This window comes from Saimiri boliviensis, chromosome 8 (genome assembly GCF_048565385.1).
Source record: "Saimiri boliviensis isolate mSaiBol1 chromosome 8, mSaiBol1.pri, whole genome shotgun sequence".
In the NCBI taxonomy this organism is placed as follows: domain Eukaryota; kingdom Metazoa; phylum Chordata; class Mammalia; order Primates; family Cebidae; genus Saimiri; species Saimiri boliviensis.
This window is the reverse complement of record NC_133456.1, coordinates 113,123,400-113,144,868: the sequence shown is the minus strand read 5'-3', so window position 1 is coordinate 113,144,868 and position 21,469 is coordinate 113,123,400. Positions and strand designations below refer to the sequence as shown.

Here is a 21,469-nt window from a genome sequence, read left to right as displayed (position 1 = left end):
ATGAAGATTATGTGCATGTGTGTATCACTGATCCATATGTGAGGTTTTATGGATATGGTTTTTAATTTTCAATGATCATTTTTCTATATTCGTTGTGAGGCGGGGTTAGGTTTTTTTGTGTGTCTGTTTTATTTTTTTGAGACAGGGTCTCACTGTGGGATTTTTTTGAGACTGGGTCTTGGCCAGAATGGAGTACAATAATGCAATCTCAGCTCACTGCAACCTCCACCTCCTGGGATCAAGTGATCCTCCCACCTCAGCCTCCTACATAGCTGGCACTGTAGCTGCCACCGCACTCTGCTAATATTTTTGTATTTTTTATAGAGATGAGGTTTTTCTGTGTTGCTCAAGCTGGTCTCAAACACCTGAACTCACACAGTCTGTCTACCTTAGCCTCCCAAAGTGCTGCAATTATAGGCGTGAGCTACTGGGTCCAGCCGAGGAGGGGTTAATTTAAAATACAGCATGAGAATCTGTTTCTCAAGGTACATGATATTTCTGAGACTGATCAGAAACTGAAATCTGAGGAAGAAAAGTAAGTTGTGTAGTAAAGAATATGTTTTTTCATCGAAATGTTTTTCCTCCCAAATGTTGAACTTCCCTGTTCAAAAGCTTCTGTAAAATTCCTGGAAGTGGTTGCAATAGTTTTACCTGTGGCATCATTTTGTTACCATTTAAGAATGGCAGTTCACTTTTAGAAGTAAATAAGTAAACCATTGTGAGGGAATTTGTGAACTTTGTGTGCAGTTTAGGAGCCAGCTATTCAGACTTTGATAATTTGGACTACTGGTTTCATCATGTTTGCACACAATAGCTGAATAATGAGGATCGTTAAACTCCTTGTGCAGACATATCCAATTGTGTTTGCAGCTAACCCTGGAGGCTCTATGCAGCTAGGGAGGTGAGGACGGGCTCTTTATTGACATGACAAGCTGTGAGTTTGCATTACAGGCCAAGCAGCTCATGACCCATTCTATTTATGTCACTGGTTTGTGGTGGGGAAACAGGTAAAGAAATCCTGCTGAAAATCCCTCCTTCTGCACGTTTTTATGAATAACGCCAGTGTTTATAGCAGTAAGGGCACTGTGATCAAATCCTCCAAAAGCTGTAATGCTAGCGGCCTGGAGCCATTGTGGGACCAGCTGTGGGTGGGGTTGGTTTCTCTGTGAGGGATTGCTTATCCAACAGAAAACTCTGGATGAGAACTTACTATGCAATTAAACAGGAGAGAAAAGTGGTACTTCAGGGAGAAAAACATAGAGAAGCAAAGAAGTACGAAACAAATAAAGGTTGGCAATAAAGGCCAGTAGGAATCCAAAATTATTTTTACAATGATCAATTTAGTCCAAGTGATGATAGCTTATCTCACAAGTGATGAAAAATTATATCATGCTATACTGTTAAATATTTTTTTTGTTCAGATTAAATAATAAAAGGATTTTTGTTGTTTTCTTTTTGTTGTTTGTTGGTTTTTTTGAGACAGAGTTTCGCTCTGTCACCAGGCTGAGTGCAGTGGTGTGATCTCAGCTCACTGCAACCTCCACCTCCTGGGTTCAAGCGATTCTTCTGCCTTAGCCTCTGAGTAGCTGCATACCACCATGCCCAGCTAATTTTTGTATTTTTAGTAGAGACAGAGTTTCACCGTGTTGGCCAACATGGTCTTGATCTCTTGACCTCACAATTCGCCTGCCTCAGCCTCCCAAAGTGCTGGGATTACAGGCGTGAGCCACCACACCCGGCCAAAAGAATTGTTTTTAAAACTGTTTTCGGTCACCACAAAAATAACTTTAGTTTAAGTCAAACTAACTTTTGAACTCCAGTGAATTTTCTCTTGATTTTCAAAAGAGCCGGGGAAAGTGGGTTGCTTTAGTGCCTGTATACCAGTCTAATCCGTTGAAAACAAAAAGTTAGGATAAAAGTTTGTCTTGTCAACACTGAGTAGCCACTTTAATGTTTTTTCTTTTACCTCTCAGAAAATTTGAATGAGAACTGTATGTGTATATTTTAATTTAAAAGGGGTAATGTAATTGAACTGGGAACGTTAGGCATTTTTGAAGGAATATCTTATTACAGTTATTTTTAGCAAAATGCCATTTCTTTAAATTGAAAAAAAATTAACCCATGAAATCGGTCAACAATCTGTTTGTATCTATTGAGCTCTGCTAATTTTAAGCCATTCTAATGGGCACCATTAGCAGGCCTTATAGGTAAGGGAGAAATCTAAGAAACAGAGGAAGAAAATTAAAGGGCATTGGAAAAGAGTCAGGGAAGGCATATCATATTCTTTATGTGTTTGGTATAGCTGAAAACAATGTAAAACCATTTCCAGAAAACAGAACGAGTCCTTCAGCATCTGATTGTACCTGGTATTGGGAATGACTAAGTGCCTGAGGACCCAGGATCCATGTTGGCAAACAGAAATCTCAGCGGTCTTGGGACTCATTAAGCAGATGGAAGGAAGGTAGACAGGGAGGAAAGAACAGAGGAAATGGGCCTGAATTTTAAAACATTTTAAACAGGCAAAAATTGTCAAAAGTTAAATAATTATTTTACAGAGTAGTTCTCACTGCAGTAGTAGGTATTATGCTTATTAAAGCTGATTAATATTTCTTGAGCTGCTGTGTTTAATACTGCAAATAATCCAAAGACAAGATACAAACCTCACTCCTAAGAAATTGACTGCCTAATGTGGATGATAGAGACAGATCTGCACACAATTGAGGCACAAAGCAACCATGGGCAATGTATTTCTTTGAAAAGACCAGACCCAAAACTACCAACCAACCTTAATATCTAAAGGCTGATCAAAAAAAAAAAAAATTTTTTTTTTTTTCTTTGAGATGGAGTCTCACTTTGTCACCCAGGCTGGAGTGCAGTGGTGTGATCTCAGCCCACTGTAACCTCTGTCTCCTGGGTTCAGACACCACGAATAGCTGGGATTACAAGTGTGCACCACCACGCCCGGCTGATTTTTGTATTTTTAGGAGAAACGGGGTTTCATCATGTTGGCCAGGCTGGTCTCAAACTCCTGACCTCAGGTGATCTGCCTGCCCCGGCCTCCCAAAGTACTGGGATTACAGGCGTGAGCCACCATGCCCAGCCCAAATTCATTACTTTATGTATAAAATGACCACCGTTGTAGGAGGTTTCTCTTCCCCCTCCATTGGCCCTGTCCTTGTTGGTCTGTTATGGATGACGCACTCAACTTAGATGCACTTGATCATACAGCTCCTTGATCTCGCTCAGAGCTTTGAATTCCACAAATGTAGGACTAGACTCTGGTCAAGATTTGTCTGGAAGGCTTTTTAACCAAGCTGTCATTTTTTCTGCCGGTAAATTAGTCAAGTATAACATACACACAGGAAAGTGGATTAATTTTAATTGTATAACTCAAGCCATCCTGTAAGAATTCCTAGCAAGAGTTTAGATGTATACATTGTGACAGGCGTTTTCATCTTTTTCCTTTTTTTTGGTTTTTTGAGATGGAGTCTCACTCTGTCACCCAGGCTGGAGTACAGTGGTACCATCTCAGCTCACTGTAACCTCTGCCTCCTGGGTTCAAGCAATTCTCCAGCCTCAGCATCACAAGTAGCTGGGATTACAGGTGTATACCACCACACCCAGCTAATTTTTGTATTTTTAGTAGAGACAGGGTTTCACTGTGTTGGCCGGGCTGGTCTTGAACTCCTGCCCACCTCGGCCTCCCAAAGTGATGGGATTACAGGTATGAGCCACTGTGCCCAGGCTTTTTTGTTATTTTTATTATACAAGTTATGTTTGTTAATTGTAAATAAATCAAAAGAAAAAAAAACATCAGCCAAGCATAGTGGTTTAATACCTGTAATCCCAATACCTTGGGAAACTGAGATGGGAGGATCACTTGAACCCAGCAGTTCCGGACCAGCCTGGGCAACATGGCAAAACCCCATCTCTACACACAATATATATATGTATGTATGTATGTATATATATATGTGCAAAAAATTAGCCAGGGGTTGGGTATGGTGGCTCACCCCTGTAATCCCAGCACTTTCGGAGGCCGAGGCAGGTGGATCACAAGGTCAGGAGTTTAAGACCAGCCTGGCCAACATAGTGAAACCTTGTCTCTACTAAAGACACAAAAAATTAGCTGGGCGTGGTGGCGCGTGCCTGTAATCCCAGCTACTCGGGAGGCTGAGGCAGGAGAATTGCTTGAACTGGGAGACTGAAGGTGGCGGTAAGGTGAGATCATGCCATTGCACTCTAGCCTGGGTGACAGGGCAAGACTCCATCTCAAAAGAAATATTAACCAGGCATAGTGGCACGCACCTGTAGTCCCAGCTACTCAGGAGGCTGAGGTGGGAGGATCAAGTAAGCCTGGGAGGCAGACAGAGGTTGCAGTGAGCCAAGATCGCACCACCACACTTTACCCTGGGCAACAGAGTGAGACCTTGTCTTAAAAAAAAAAAATCTATAATTTTCATGTAGAGGCAATTGCTGGACATTTTAGTGTATATTCTTTAAATTTTTTTTCTATGTGTACACTCATACCTTCTTGCTTGCTTTTTTTGTTTTCTTAGAAAAATTCCATCTTATTATACAAACCTTTTTCTTGGATAAGCATTTTATTTGTGTGTGCATGCACATGTGTATCACTTCAAATAACAACATGGTATTCTCTTCATCATGAGCTGTGTAACCAGTCTCCTATTCTAGGGTATTTTTAATTGCAGTTATTCTAGGTTTTTTGTTTTTTGTGTTTTTTTTTTGAGACAGAGTCTCACTCTGTCACCAGATGCCAGGCTGGAGTGCAGTGACGCGATCTCGGCTCACTGCAACCTTCACCTCCTGGCTTCAAGTGATTCTCCTGCCTTGGCCTCCCAAGTAGCTGGGACTACAGGCACACACCACTACACCCAGCTAATTTTTGTATTTTTAGTAGAGACAGGGTTTCACTATGCTGGCCGGGGTGGTCTTGCTCTCTTGACCGCCTTGGCCTCCCAAAGTGCTGAGATTACAGGCATGAGCCACCACACCACACCCGGCATGTTTTTTTTTTTTAAATTCTGTTACTATTTGCTGTTTCCGTTGCTCATGTTTGAATGAGAACATTAATTCTTTTCTTTTTTATTTGAAACAACTCTTTGTATAAGGAGTGAATGTTTTATTGTTGCACATAGTTAGCTTCATTTTGTCTTTTGCTTTCTAACCTTGCTGAGGTTATTTTATGCCATCTAAAATTGTTGGGCATTCACATCAGCATTTCCCTTTATGGTTTTTACTTTTGGTGAGATACTTAGAAATTTTGTCCTACCCCAGGTCTAAAAGCATTTATATTTACTTTTTGGGGAATTTTTATGGTTTTGGTTTCTTTTACCAAATTTTTAAGACCTTTAGAATTTATGGTTTGTGATATAGCTCCAATTTTTAGGGTTTTTTTTTAATTAACTATACCATCCAACAAGTCATAATTGAGCTAATTCTCAATTGCACATGCATAATTATTGCATAGTAAAGCACATGAATATCTAAAAATTATTTTAGACAATACTTTCAGTCTTTACCTCCGACAAACATTTTCCACTGTAATAGCCAGCAGATAGTACAGTTAAAACAAAGTGATAACCAAAGTGATACTTTGCAAATAGTTTTCTAAGACCCTATCCGTCGATCCTGTGAATGGGTAATAAGAAAGAAGGTGTTTCCCTTGAATAACCTCCTCTTGTTGATAACTTAAACTTTCATGCTTATTTTTGCCTGCAGTCGTATTGCTCTTTTTTTCTTCCTGTCTTCCTTTTTCCTCCCTCTCTTCGTCCTGCCCCCCAAATTAACTCCATTAACCAACAATGAAAATGCCTGGGTTGTCCTCACCCTTCCTGACCTAAAATTGTAATTCTTTGACTTCCTCTGTTTCTTCTCTTTTTTTCTGTTTTCATTGATATTCCATATTCCTCTCACCTGTCCTTCCTCCCTTCCCACATCATAAAGCATATTACTATGCTACTTTTTGTGTGGGGGGGACTATAATTTTGATTGGATAGAAAAATACGCTAAAAGTGTCATGTCATCTGGAAAGTTACTACTTTCAGGATCAGCTTTTGTTTCTTAGTTTGAATTTGAACACAGTTTATTTTAATAGTCATCAGGTACCTATTAAATGCCAATTCGCATGTTAAACACGGAGGATACAGAAGTGAAAAAGGCTTTTTGTTCCTTTGAGGAACTACCGATACAGCAGGGGTAACAAATACATGTACAAACTATTCAAATCATTTTTTAGCCTTATGAAATTGGATCAGTTTCTTTCAGTGTTCAGTATATTTTGGGAACAAATGAATATTCTGCATTTATGGAAGACAGTTTTTTTAAAAAGTCCATTGGGTTAATTTCATTATTCATATTCAAACCTGTATCTTTACTGGTTTTTTGACTGCTTATTCTGTCAATTATGCAGAGAGATAAGTATGCTTACATCCCTGGCTGTGACTGTGGATTCATCTGTTTCTTACTGTTCTGTCAGTTTTTGCTTTATATATTTTGCAGATATGTTATTGGGTACATACAAATTTTAAACTTTTACAGCTTCCTGGCACATTGGAACCTTTCATCATCATGAAGAGGCCTTTATCATCACTTGTGGTTCTTGCCTTAGAGTCTGTTTTGTGTGGTATTGCTTTTCTTTGTTTTTCTATACATCTTTTTATAGCCTCTCCCTTTTAGCCCTTTTATTGCTAGATGCGCCTCTGGGCATTAGAATATATTGGGTTTCGCTGTTTCATACAGCCTGACAACAGAATCACTTAGACCATTTATATGATATAATCATTGATACTTTGAGGTTACAATCTACCTTATTATTTTGTCCTACTTACCTTACTGTTCAGTGTTTTGGTTTTTCTCTCTCTCTCTCTCTCTCCTTTTATCAGATCGAGGTTTGTTTTTTTTTTAATTCCATTTTCTTCATACTATACTTTGTAATTTTTGTGTGGTTACCCTAGAAATTACCATACTTTAAAGTTATTCACTACCTTTACACTGCGTTTTATATAATAGAGGGACATTAAAATACTTTAGTTCTGTTTACCCATTACTGGCTTACATATTGCTATGTTGTGTAATGAATTATGTAAGCATGTGCAAGATCTACATAATGCAGTGAACCAGTATTTTCCAAATGACCAATGACATTATAAAATTATGCATGGGTAAATTTTGTATTCAAAGTGCTAAACAGCAGTAAATTTTAATGTAACAGAATATAAATGCCTATTGATACGGTTTCAGTTTACACATTGCAACTATAACTTATAAGAAACTATCACTTGTTGCATTTAATGCAGCATTAAAGACGAACTTACAGTATTATCTAAAAAGTCTTTTACTAAGTCCTCCCTTCTCTAGTTACATATGTCTACATTAAAGAGATTTGCAAAAATGTAAAACATTGCCAGTCTTGGCCATGCACAGTGGCATACCCCAATAATCCCAGCTGCTCGGTAGGCTGAGGCAGGAGGATTGCTTGAGCCCAGGAGTTCAAGATCAGCCTGGGCAACAGAGCAAGACACCGTTCTCAAAGAAAAAAGAACCAAAACGTTGGCAGTCATTACCAAATTTTTGTCTTGTAGAATCTGTTAACATATAATGGGTTCATTATTGTCACTTTTAAATGAATTACTAAATATTTTTAAATTTTACAGTTTTATATTATTTATTTATTTATTTATTGGGATAGATCCTTGTGCTGTTGCTCAGCCTGGAGTGCAGTGGTATGATTTCGGCCCACTGCAACCTCCGCCTCCCAGGTTCTAGTGATTCTCCTGCCTCCGCCTCTGGAGTAGCTGGGACTACAGGCCTGTGCCATCACAAGTGGCTAATTGTTGTATTTTTAATAGAGATGGGGTTTTACCATGTTGGCCAGACTAGTCTTCAACTCCTAGCCTCAAGCAATCCACCCACCTTGGCCTCCCAAAATACTGGGATTACAGGCGTGAGCCACTGTGCCTGGTCCAGTTTTATTTTTAATATGGTTTATATTGGCAGATACAGTGCATATTTTTAAGTTTAATAATTTAAAGGGGTCCTAGCACCAAAAATTTGAGAATTATTGCTTTAGAAATTTTTTTTATTAAGTGTCTGCTGGTGGCAAATTCTTACATTTTGCCTGCCTGTAAATGTCTTTGTTTCATTTTTATTCTTGAAAGATGTTTTCAAAGACACAATTTATTTTTCTTTAGCGCGTTGAAGATGTTATTCCACTATCTTCTAGATTTCATTGCTAATTAAGAAATCAGCTGTCATCTGTTTCTTCTTTTAAAGAAATAGTTCTTTTTTCCTCCTGGCTGCCTGTCAGATTTTTCCTCTGTGCCTGTGATGTTTTATAGCTTCACTTTGGTGTGTCTAGATACAGCTTTACTTTTATTTATCTTGCCTGGGATTTGTTGGGCTTCATAAATCTGTGGATTGATATCTTTCATCAGTTCTGTGAAAATCTCAGGTGCTCTTTGTTAACATTTGTCTCTGCCCCATTCTTCCTCTAGAATTATGATCAAACATATACTAATTAGACCTTTTTATTGTATTCTCTTTGCTTCTCAGGCTATGCTCTGGAAATTTATTTTGTCCTAATACTCAATTTATAGTTCTGTCTTAAGTTGTTTCCAATCTGCCATTAAATCCCTCTGTTGTATTTTAAATCTCAGTTACTATATTTTATAGAAGGTCTGTTTGGTTCTTTTCTTTTTTTTTTTTTTTTATTTTGAGACGGAGTTTCGCTCTTGTTACCCAGGCTGGAGTGCAATGGCGCGATCTCGGCTCACCGCAACCTCCGCCTCCTGGGTTCAGGCAATTCTCCTGCCTCAGCCTCCTGAGTAGCTGGGATTACAGGCACGTGCCACTATGCCCAGCTAATTTTTTGTATTTTTAGTAGAGACGGGGTTTCACCATGTTGACCAGGATGGTCTCGATTTCTCGACCTCGTGATCCGCCCGCCTCGGCCTCCCAAAGTGCTGGGATTACAAGCTTGAGCCACCGCGCCCGGCCTGTTTGGTTCTTTTCAAATTCACTAGATCAAGTCACTCTGTAACTTCCTACCACCTATATTTCCAGCCTTAGCCTTTTATTTTTTTTTGACGTTGTAAGCAGAGTTGTTTTATGGTTGATAATTCTCGTATCTGTGTTCTTTGTGAGTCTCTTCGTACTAGCTGTTATTTCTTCTAGTTTTCCCTGATCCCACCTTACCTATTCATAGGTTTGATTATCTTTGATTATATGCTGCTTATTTTTTTAAAAAAAAAGATAATTATCTGTATTAATAATATGAGTCTTAGATTTTAAGATACTTCCCCTCAGGATTGTGTGTGAGCACTTTGAAAGTCGCAATTACTTTAAATGTAAAGTATACTGGAACACCAGAGGTGAAAATTCATGAGATTCTGATTAATCTTTATACCTTCTGGGTATAGCCCTTTGGGGATCCTTAGTGTCAGGAGGGAGTTCTGTTAGACTTTCCACTTTGGGCAGATCCTGTGCTTGGACATTTCTCCTCTTCATCATAACCAAAGATCAGACTTCCCTAATGCGTGAATGCCCTCGGGGTAAAACGTCTGTGTTCTGCTTACCTCTCAGGGTCTCTGCTTTTTCCCTTAGCTTTGGTTCTGAAACTTGTGTGTTAAACCATATGGGAAACTGCCTCTAAAAATAGCATTTAAAAATTTTAAATCTAACCATAAAAACAGAGGGCTTACCCTCTGGATGTAAATGCCATAGCAATAACTTTGAACTCCTACATTACATGCCTTATATATAAGGCAAACCTCATTTAGTACACATTGAGAGAGTGTCATATACTTACTAAGATCACAGGCTCTAAAATCAGGCTGCCTTATTTAAAGCCTGGACCTGCCCTCTAGTAGTAGCCTGTGTTAATTTATGCAAGTACTTAATCTCTCTATGCCTTGGTTTCTTCATTTAATCTCTCTATGCCTTGGTTTCTTCATTTACAAAAGTAGAATAATAGCTTGCCTTATGTGGTCATTAGGGGGAAAAATGAGCTGAAGCAAGTAAACGTTTAGTACAGTGCCTGCCTCACGATTGGCTTTCAGGTACTTAGGACTGTCAGTCATATAGTAAATGCTCAATAAATAGTCACTAGTTATTATGTTAAGCATTTATCAAGCGTCTGCTGCACCAACAGGCCTGTGTTAAGTTCTCTTGATCGTTGTCTGTCTTCAACTTAGGAAGGTGATTGCCCTTGCAGGAAACAAATAGAAAACAATTAGACAGCCATAATGAAATTATGTGCTGAAATAATGGTGAAGTTTTTGATGTAACTTAATATTTGATAAATTTATGATCGGAATAGCAAAGAGTCAGTACATTTTGGTGAAAGTGGTTTCTAAACTAGGACTGTAAGGAAGTGGAACTGTGTGGGCTGGTAGCAGTGAGGCCAGAGGCTGTCATGAGCAACAGCCATGAACACGACACCCCCGGCCGGCACTTCCCACCTGGATGCAGTTTTTAAAGTGTTTCTCCATGTTGAGGCTCTCACTACAGCCCTCTGAGGCAGCCATTGATGAGAAAAGCACGGCCTAAACAATTGTGTGGAATAGTAGAAAGAGACAGGCTGGGACAGTCCGCAGGCCGGCAATTCCCGGTGAGATGAGGATGGGCACATTCTACGGACCAGAACCTTTATTTCTAGGAAAGAGGCTTAGAGAAATCCTTGAACAGTTCTATTTATGAGTCAGTGTGTAAATTTACAAGTGAACATGTCCTACTTTCAGTAGGATAATGGACAAAAACCTTTGGCTTACTAATAGTGGAACACAATATAGCAATTAGAATAAATAGTGTAGATCTATATGTGTCAAAGTGGATAAATTCAGAGACATAAAACTAAGTGGAAAAAGCTCGTTGCCGACAATAACTGGAGTGTGACGTTGTGTGTATAAAAGTTGAAAGACAGGACACAGCAATGCAGGGTGTGTTGTTTATGGACACCTTGAAAGCAGGAGAGGTACAGAGAACAGAAACAAAGTACCAAGAGCAGTCAGTAAAGACATACCAGTGTCAGGGCAGTGGTTGCTCTGGGACAGGGAAGGAAGTTCATCTGAAGTAAGTACAGCAAAGGCTAACGTATTTTATCTCCGATTATTACCTAGGTGTCTGTTATATTGTTTTCTCTGTGTGTGAAATGATATATATACTTTTGGGTTTTTTTATTTAAAAAGCTTAAAAAGCAAGCTTTAGAATCAAGTAGACCTTGGTTCAAAAGCTGCTACCTGTTTACTCAAATTCCTTTCTCTCACTGATCTTCAGTTTCCTCATCTACAAAATAGGGTAATCATTACTTCTTTGATGGTCTCATGAGGACTGGATGAAATATTTGTAAAGTGCCTAGTGTAACCTCTAACTTCTTATAGGTCCTTAATAAATAGTGCTTTTTATAATAAATGAGTAATCCAAGGCCACAGGGCTAGTCTCTAGGGCTATAGAATTTGAGCTCAGATGTCCTGACTCCAAGTCCGGAACTTCTTCCACTGGCGAGAGTTATGTGAAGAGGACACTGTTAGTAGAGGAGAGTGGTCACAGTCCCACGCTCTGACGACCCACAGCAGTGTCACCAGGACAGGAGCTGCAGTGCTGTACCTCCTCCATACCTCTGCGGCCCTTCTGAGAATGGTCAATTTTTTTTTCCTTTTTTTTTTTTTTTTTTTTTTTTTTGAGGACGGGGGAGAAGGAGACGAAATCTCACTCTGTAGCCCAAGCTGGAGTGCAGTGGCACAATCTCAGCTCACTGCAACCTCCGCCTCCTGGGTTCCAGTGATTCTCCTACCTCAGCCTCTGGAGTAGCTGGAATTACAGGCGTGTATCGCTGCACCCAGCCAATTTTTTGTATTTTTTAGTAGAGATGGGGTTTCACCATGTTGGTCAGGCTGGTCTCGAACTCGACGTCCGAAAGTGCTAGGATTACAAATGTGAGGCCACCACGCCTGGCGTTTAAAACCTGGCAGTCAAGCCAAATACAGAAGTGAGAAGGTCTTCACCGTTGTATTGACAATGGCATTGAAAGCATTAAGAAGAAACATTGGAATTGAGAAGAGATAAATAGAAACTTTTTTTTTTTAAGCTGCTCTGTCCAGCAGCTTAAGCCAAGTTAAGTTTTTGGTAATTAACAACCCAGAGATCTCAAGGGCCTCCAACAGCAAATGGGTCTTTCTTGTCCAGCTCAGGTGTGGGTTACAGGCTGCTCCATGTCCTCTGCAGCCCGAGCTGGAGTGGGAGGAGCAGCCCCTTGTCTGGGCACCAGGAGGACTCAGCAGAGGCCATGGGGCCGGAGCACGACCTCTGAAGCCGTCAGAGCTTCTGTCTCAGCACAGGAACCGGTAGCTGAAGTCATAATTTCTGTCAACGGTGCATGTGTATTGGTTGCTAGAAATTTCTAAATATCTGGCCATTAAGGGGATGTTTGGGAAAATGAAAAATTAGTCGGAGTAAGTGGAGAGGTCACTTGATACAGGGCCTCGAACTCAGTTCTTCAGCCGCCTCTGGACGTTGAAGTATTTCACTACTGGAAGAAAAGTTATTTTGAGGTTCCGTTTTTAAGCACGGGTTTGGCTGGATGATCCTGTTTTGACTTTTTTACCTTTCCCTCTTCTGTTGACAGTGTCATCAGCAAGGTGGTCCCCGCCCCCGAGGCCAAGCCGCCGCCCTCGCAGAACAGGCCGAAGACCCCGCCGCCGCCCCCCGCGCCCGCCCCCGGCCCCGTGCTCGTGAGCCCAGCTCCTGTGCCGCTGCCGCTGCTCGCCCAGGCCGCCGCGGGCCCTGCCCTGCTGCCCTCCCAGGGTCCCGCCGCCTCCGGGGCCAGCGCCAAAGCCCCCGTGCGCAGCGTGGTGACTGAGACGGTCAGCACCTACGTGGTACGTACCTGCCACCCGCGCGGTTAGCAAGGAGACGTTTTCAGTTCAAGACAAGGGTGTGCTCTGAGTCACTATCGGATTTCAGAGGCATTTCTCTTTAAAATTGTGTCATTTACTTAATTATTTTTGAGACAGGGTCTCCCTGTGTTGCTCAGGCTGGAGTGCAGTAGCCCCGTCATATAGCTCGCTGCAACCTCAAACTCCTTGGCTCAAGCAATCCTCCTGCCTTAGCCTCTCAAAGTGGTGGGATTACAGGCCTGAGCCACTGCCTCCGCGCCCGGACCAGACGCATTTCTTTTTCTTTCTGACCAGACGCCCGCCTGCCCGCCTGCCTGCCTGCCTTCCCTCCCTCTCTCCCTCCTTCCTTCCCTTCCCTTTCCTTTCCTTTCCTTTCTTTCTTTCTTCGTTTCTTTCTTTCTTTCTCTCTCTCACTTCTTTCCTTCCTTCCATTTCTTTCTCTCTCTCCTTCCTTCCTTTCTTTCTCTTTTTCTCTTCTCTTTTCCTTTCTTTTCTTTTCTTCTTCTTTTCAGCTCTGTCACCCAGGCTGGAGTACAATGGCACAGTCTCGGCTCCCTGCATCCTCTGCCTCCCGGGTCACAGAGATTCTCCTGCCCCAGCCTCCCAAGTAGCTGGGATTACAGATGCCGCCACTATGACTGGCTAATTTTTTCTATTTTTAAAAGAAACAGGAGCCAAGCTGGTCTCAAACTCCTGACCTCCGGTGATCTGCCTGCCTCAGCCTCCCAAAGTGCTGGGATTACAGGTGTAAGCCACTGGTGGCGCCCAGCCCTCTTTTTTTTTTTTTTTTTTTTTTTTTTTTTTTTGAGAGGGGATTTCACTCTGTCACCCAGGCTGGAGTGCAGTGGTGTGATCTCCGCTCACTGCAGCCTCTGCCTCCCAGGTTCAAGCGATCCTGCCACCTTTTGAGTAGCTGAGATCACAGGCATCTGCCACCACACCTGGCTGTTTTCTGGCTGTTCTTTTTGTGGAGATGTCTCACTGTGTTGCCCAAGCTGGTTCCAAACTCCTGGGCTCAAGCAGTCCTCCCTCCTTGGCTTCCCAAAGTGCTGGGATTACAGGCATGAGCCACCATGTCTGGCCTATTAGTACATTTCTTTAAAGGAGTTTTGGAAGGAACTTCTAAAACTGTGACCATCAAATTGGTCCATTCAGGGAGCAATCATTGTAGGTGTTTAATTGAGGCATCATCACCCCCAAATGGGCCGATCAGGAAAGATTTTGTACTTAACCTCCTCGACCTTCATGTCTTCATCTGTAATTAAGGAGTTTGTGTTAAAGTCTCTAATTTAACAAGTAGAAAATGTAACAAGGGGTGTAACAGTAATCTCTGTGGTACGTTCTAGCTCTGAAAGTTCTGGTTTTCCAGTAGATCTGTGAGCTCACTCACTCCCTGGGATGACTCCAGTTGGAATAGACAAGGTGATGGAAAGCTTTCCGGACGTGCATGGTGTCTCACACCTGTAATCCCAGCACTTTGGGAAGCTGAGGCAGGCGGATCGCATGAGCCAGGAGTTGAGACCAGGCTGGGTGGCATAGTGAGACACGGTCTCTGCAGAAAATACAACACTGAGCCGCGCATGGTAGCCTGTGCCTGTAGTCTCCACTACTCGGGAGGCTGAGCTGGGAGGATCAACCGAGCCTAGCGAGGTCAAGGTTGCGGTGAGTTGTGATCACTGCACTCCAGCCTGGGTGACAGAGTGGAACCCTGTCTTTAAAAATGAAATTTTTAAAAAAGCTTTCTACCTCATGAAGAGACACTTAATGGGCAGAGGACAAAATGTGTGATTGAGACGACATACAAAGGCTAGAGAACAAAAAGGCAGGTCTGTCACTGCCTAATAGTGTGATGTTGGAAATGCCACTTAAATTCCCTTAGCTCCGGTGTCCCCATTCGTAAGCTGCCCGGAGGCTGTTTTACAATGATTAAATGAAATGAGGTGTTTGGTGAGTCACTGGGGATGCTGCGGCGAAGTTCTCATGGAGCATACAGAGTCTCGGCCTTCTCATTGTGAGCAAGGTCAGCCAGCAGCGGGGCTGGCCGTACGCGGGAGCTTCGGGGCATCAGCTGTTGCACCAGCCTTGGCCACTGCACAGCGGGTACAGGTGACTGCTGGTTCTCACCCCTTGGTACATTTTCTCCTGAAATTACAGAGGGTCAGAGACGTAGCTTCCCACAGGATTCTCTGGGAAGTTTTCCTGTCAGTGTGGTTTGCCTTCGTAGAGTCGCCTTGAAGGAAGCCTGTCCATAGAGTGAAACATACATGCCCCACCAGTGCACCTGTCACACACAAAGAAGGCCTTTTTAAAAAAACATATCTAGTCAGCATGGTATTTGAAAGTCTAGGAAAAACTATGCCTTACCAAATAAGCCGAATGATGTCGTGTGCTCTGTTACTGTAAATACTTTTGCAGTTACCTTTTTCTTATTGCTGGTGTTGAATGCCCATCAGTGAATCACCTCTTCCAGGATGGCTCTGTTCATGTGAAGTTTGAGGAAGTGGGTAATAGGATGTGCCCTCTTTAGAACTGCGAAGTTAAATAAAGTCAACTCCAGAGTACACAAAATTTGTAGCAAAATAATGTCGAACCTTGTAGCTCTTTGGCCTCTCAATTCCCCTCATTTCATTTGCCCTTTAGTTGATTGTACTTTACTAAAAATGTCATAAAGGGAATGGAAAGTTACTTAGTAACGACTCTTTTATATCCTTGATCTTATCAGTTCGTTCAGGAGAAGGGCTTGGCTAATAAGTAATAAGGTGGTGCATGCACATTTGGCTGTATGTGTTAATTCCATGCCTGTGAATGCGACTGAGAAAACCGCATAGAAAGTGGAGCTCTGTAGCTTTCAGAAAATCAGTTGTTACCACCATAAAGACCCAAATCAGTAAGAATTTATGTTTATTTGTTTGTTTGTATGAAAGGGGCTACAGGTCATATTGTTCATAGAGATGATTCTAAAATGTTTGTTTTTTATGACTTACAACAGAAAGTTTAGAGTATTCATTAGAAATGTCTTATCATTGAACACTTAGTAGCATTTTTCTGTTTCATGATTCTGAAACAGTGATGACACTGATCATGGTCTTAATGAAGTGCTAATCTACTGTATTTTTTAGTTTAATGTGCCTGTTTATTCAATTAACAGTGTAATTATTCTGATCTGGTCTCTCTTTGTGTTCTTCTCATTCCCTCCGTTTATCCCGCTCCCGCTTTGCAAACATCAGATCCGAGATGAGTGGGGCAATCAGATCTGGATCTGCCCTGGATGTAACAAGCCTGATGACGGGAGTCCAATGATTGGTTGTGACGACTGTGATGACTGGTACCACTGGTGAGTGCCCAGGGTGCCCGGCCAGCCACACTCTCAGGCAGCATCCGCTGCTCCTGAGACGAAGCATCCGCAGAGTAGAGTCCCGCCTTGGGACTGACACAGGGCTGCCCTGGGGTCAGTACGTGGAGTCAAATCACAGAGCCTGTGAAATGCAGTTCACTGCAAAACCCAAGAGTCTTTGGACTATTGTTATTCACCCCAAATCCGAATATTCTGCTTAGCTTATCTATCCTTCTTATTAAAACGGCAATACTAAAAGGAGACGCAGGGGTGGCCCTGGCCTTGCTTTCAGGTAATGTTATGTAGGAGCTGTAGCACTGGCCAGAACCACAAAGAGGCAGCCCCTTTGTAAGGACGGTACAAACTGCAGGACTAAAGACTGCTTATCTGTGTTTTAAACCTCTTCAGCAGTTCCTAAAAACTGAAACGCTCAACCAAAATTTATGCAGGTAATCTCGTGTTAGCTTTAAAATGTCAGATACAAAAAGAATAGCGATCTATTCAGTTATGATATATGATATCTGTAAGATAAAGACAAAGCCATGGCTCAGAAGACGCCGATTCCTGGCTGAAAGGATGAATGAACTGATGAATCTCAGCAGGGGCCTGGAAGGGAGGCTTCTGTAATATCATAGTCTGCCTGCCAACAACAGTGCTGCGAGGTAGTGCTGCTGGACTTTGATTTTGGGTAAACGTGTGAGACTTGTAACAATTACTTTAAAACGTTGAAGGAGAATAGATGTCTCTATAGAAGTTGCTGATCTGAGCTTGTTTTTGCGCGCAGGCCCTGTGTTGGAATCATGGCCGCACCCCCGGAAGAGATGCAGTGGTTCTGCCCCAAGTGTGCAAACAAGAAGAAGGACAAAAAGCACAAGAAGAGGAAGCATCGAGCGCACTGACGGCTCGCCAGGGTCAGGGTCAAGTGGGGTCAGCTCAGGCTTCTTCCCTGGCGCCTCAGGCAGGGAGCTGGTGCAATTCTGCCGCCACACCCACACCCAGATGCCCGTGGATGAAGAACCCGGGGGGACTGAGGCAGGAACACACCTGAACCTGGATCGTTCACTCCCGAACCGCGTTGGCCTGTGGCTCCGTGGCCGGGCGACGGAAGGAAACTCAAGCAGAGGCGTGGCCTGGGGGCTGCCCCTCCTCCTCTTCTCTAATACCAGTGACAAGTATTATTAATAAAAAGAGCGTACATCTTCCCTTTGACTTCCTTTATTCTCTCCAGGGCCTTTTCGTGGAGGTATTAGATGAGAAGATAATGTGCAAACTGCCTCGACTGTAATTTAAGGATGATAGAGTCTGTATACAGTCTTCAGCCCCTTTCCCTCTATAGTGAGATAATCATAATAACATAAAGGAAAACTCCAGTTGGAGTACTGGTAAATATTTTTGTGATAAGAATATATGAAGCTTCCCTCCTTCCCCCGTTTTTAGTACTAACATGTAAAATGTTCAGGCTTTTGTGAAATACCTTATATTTTTTAAGAAAAAGGTTTCTATCATGTCCTGTTTGCTTTTGTGCAAATTATTTTTGTTTAATGTATTTTATATCTTTGTTGCATTCTAATTTTGCCCTTCTTTAAACTGCTGGAGTCTCTTCTCACTGCTTGTACATTTCATCAACTTGTATAAAAACTCTTCAGACTAAAAGATTGCCCCTAATGTAAATAATAAATATTTATGAAGTAGTTATTTTTTAAATTTTTATCGTGTTTAATTCTGGCTTTCTCTGAAATCCACTGTGATTTCAGCCATGTCTGTATTGATGCTGGACAGAAACAAAGAAGGCTGGAGAAAAAGCCATTGTTCAAAGACATGTCCCTTGAGCTGAACCAGTGCAGTGGCCGAAAAGATTGTGGGGGAAAGGGCCCAAGCAGTTGGAAGGAAAACAAGGCAATTTGAATTTCTAGTTTATGATTTGAACTTGTTTTGTTTGTTGTCTGTTTTGTTTTTGTAAATTTCTTTGACAGACTTTTACTGAAAGGACATGTAGTTTCCATGAAAGTTAAAAAAAACACACACAGAAAACAACCCACATATACTGTAGCATTTTGTCTTTATATTGTTTTATTTCTACAAATCTGTTCGTTAATATTGTGCTTTAAGGCTGAAATGAAGTATATTATGAATTTTTTTTAAGAAAACTCATCAAATTTCAGGGTATCACAAAAACTTTATTGTATTATTATACTCCCACTATTTATTATATGTTATAGATGTCTGAGAGGTAAACCAAATATTTTATTTTTAATGTTAAAAAAAATCAAATTTAACTTTATTAGCATATTTTAGCAACTTTGGAATAAATATGGACTTTTACTTGTTTTTGAAATAATCCTAGTGTGGGCCCGTGTACTGGATCTCTTGGATACTAGAATATGGGCTTTGAACCGAATACAAATATATTACTAAAAGATGTGATTTTTTAAAATGCCAAGAAAATTGATATTAGTGTATGAATTAGTCATATTCGAAAACATTATGTGGTTAGAGAAGTGCGGTTTTCTGCCATGAATGTGAAATTGCAAATCAGTGGAAATGGAGTCGCCCCCTCAGACTGCAGGGTGTCATCACTGTCCTTGTTCAAGAAGCCGGAATTTTTCTATCCCTGCAAAGAAAGCATCTATGTTGAGATATGTGGTTTTTTGTTTTATTAATTTGAGATCATTCTAAATACTTTATACAATATTTTCACATGCACAAAAATGCGCATTAGTGCTTTTTGGAGAGGGGTGAGGGGTGGGGACGTGCAAAATAAAGATTATTGGCTATTTCATAGTTCGCTTTTCCATTTTCTTTATTTAGGATTTAGTTCCTTGAGGCATAGTCCATGATCTGAAGTTGCCACGTTTAAGTGAGCAGGTCATGCTGCTGAAATCAGAATGGAGGTGAAATCAGAATAACTTTCCCCCCAATCTTGCTGTCTGAGAGGCTTCAGCCAATGCTACATTTAAGGAATTTCAATCAGTTTGTTGTCCCTTGCTATTTCATGGTTGCTTTCCTAAATCCAGTTCATGATTTTATAAATGGTCTTTGCAATAATAAAACCAAAGAATCATTTTCAGGGGGCTGGAGAGCTGGAGGGATTAGTAATGGAATACAGAGCCTTTCACCTCTAGGTCAGTGAGTCGGATCCAGCCCAGGTCACTAGAGACCAAAAATTGTCACCATCTTATGACTGTTCAGTGGCCTGTATGAAACGAACTGGTGGTCTCAGTCTCTACTGGGTGGCTGGCTGTGACACCAACCAAAGGAAGTTCAAGAAACTGCAAAAAGAAACGTGGATTAGAAAATAAAACATCTATGTGACAAAGAAAAAGTTAGAAAGTTGGGCGTAGTCATTCTCCAGAAAGTAATACTAGAGAAAAAAAAAAAACCATACAAATACCACAGACAAAAGGAGATTAATTTACTTTCCTTGGTGAAGTCAAGCAAAACTGGAAAAGAAAAGCCTATATTGGGTGAGAAAGGAGAGGGTTAAGTGGGGAGGATGATTTAATCAGGAGAAAAAGCTTAGGGGCCCAAACATTAGAAAAAAATGGGTTTTGACTTTTGAGGGAGAAGGAAATCGCAAAAGGCAGCAGCAATTTGAGGAACTACTCTAACAAAATTAGATGCAAAGGAATGAAAAGTATTTCCCTTTAGAGGATTTGCAGTTTTCCAGTTGAAGCAAAATCCTGACCCGTTTTAATTTAGCACAGCACTATCATTTGAATAGCACCAATACTTTATAAAAAGAAGTAATGGGGGGGAGGGGATGTGGAGATTGTCCTAGCTAGTGATTTTACTGAGGGAGATGGTATTTGAGAAACAGACCCTCACTCATGAAACCGAGACGCTCTTCTGGTGTGATAATCTGCCGTCAGAGCCAGATGGAACTGGCAGAGCTTAATTTCTGTGGCTGACAAGGTGTTTCTCTTCCAAAGGTGTCTACAGTGAGGCACAGTGAGGATCTTTATCCCCTGACTGATTTGTGGTTCCAAATGTCCTGGAGAAAACCAGAGGCTATCAGAGTATTCTGACTTTGTCGGGCTTTTTTCAGAGATAAAATATAGTGCATTACTCTCCTGTATCACCTAAACCGCCTTTGTTCTCCTTTCAATGGGATGATTAAACAAAGACCTACTAACCAAATTAAAGTATAAAATGAACACTGAGATACGGAAACCTTGCCACTAAGAATGCTAATGAAGAAAGTTCACTAAAGGCATGCTGGCTAAGTTTTCAATACAAATAGTTTTATGGCCAATCTCTAGATCATAGCAGTTTTCTTTAGAAGTTTAAGTCTAAAAGTAGATGAGTTACCCTAACCAAAGAATGAAACAGATAATGTCCTGAATAATGTCTGTTTCCACAATGGTATCAGTTGTTCTGTTAGGAAACTATTTCTTTGAGAATCTTGCATTCATGGTAGCCTAAAAAGTATACAGTAACTATTAATCCATGTGTGCAGGCCAGTAGATGACATTGAAATGAGATATTTAGGTGGACAGCTGGACAGCTTGTTCTTCATTTAGTCTATGTGTGAGTTATTAAAATAGTTACTGGGTTTTTTTGTTTTTGTTTTTCCATTCTGGGCAACTCAGTTTTAAATTGAATTTGAAGAGCATTGTTACGTGGTTTCATTCATGTAGTCCACATTTGCTAGGCACATTTTGTGGAAATGGCAGTGATGTATCTGAACCAAGTTCATTTCCAGTTGTCTGGTTTCTGAACTGCTCGAGTCCTTCCTCTGGCTTCATGATTTTGAATCGTTCCCAAAGTATACTATGTGTTAAAGTGTATCCATATATTACTCTTCCCATTTTTCCATGCATAATCTTCCTATCCACCTTAGACTGCAACTAGTTTTTAAGGTTAATACAGCTTCATGCTTTTAAATTTTACATTCATGGCTGGGCAAAGTGGCTCATGTCTGTAATACCAGCACTTTGGGAGGCCAAGGTGGGTGGGTCATGAGGTCAGGAGTTTGAGACCAGCCTGACCAACATAGTGAAACTCCCATCTCCACTAAAAATACAAAAAAAAAAAAAAAAAAAAAAAAAAAAAAGCTGGGTGAGGTAGTGGATGCCTGTAATCCTAGCTATTCAGGAAGCGAAGGCAGGAGAATCACTTGAACCCCGGAGGCAGGGGTTGCAGTGAGCCGAGATTGCACCACTGCACTCCAGCCCCAGCGACAGTATGAGACTCCATCTAAAATACAAAAACAAACAAAAAC

The 21,469-nt window shown here is 41.3% G+C and overlaps 1 protein-coding gene across 1 annotated transcript in view; it reads left to right on the top strand.

The window, feature by feature from the left end:
- TAF3 (TATA-box binding protein associated factor 3) overlaps positions 1 to 17,956 on the top strand; it is a 197,164-nt gene extending 179,208 nt beyond the window's left edge. The window contains exons 5-7 of the mRNA XM_039478973.2: positions 12,644 to 12,896; positions 16,142 to 16,248; positions 17,033 to 17,956. Of these exons, the coding sequence (XP_039334907.1) occupies positions 12,644 to 12,896; positions 16,142 to 16,248; positions 17,033 to 17,147 (475 nt within the window). The 3' untranslated portion in view covers positions 17,148 to 17,956. The remainder of the gene's footprint in view (positions 1 to 12,643; positions 12,897 to 16,141; positions 16,249 to 17,032) is intronic.
- Positions 17,957 to 21,469: the final 3,513 nt, after the last annotated feature.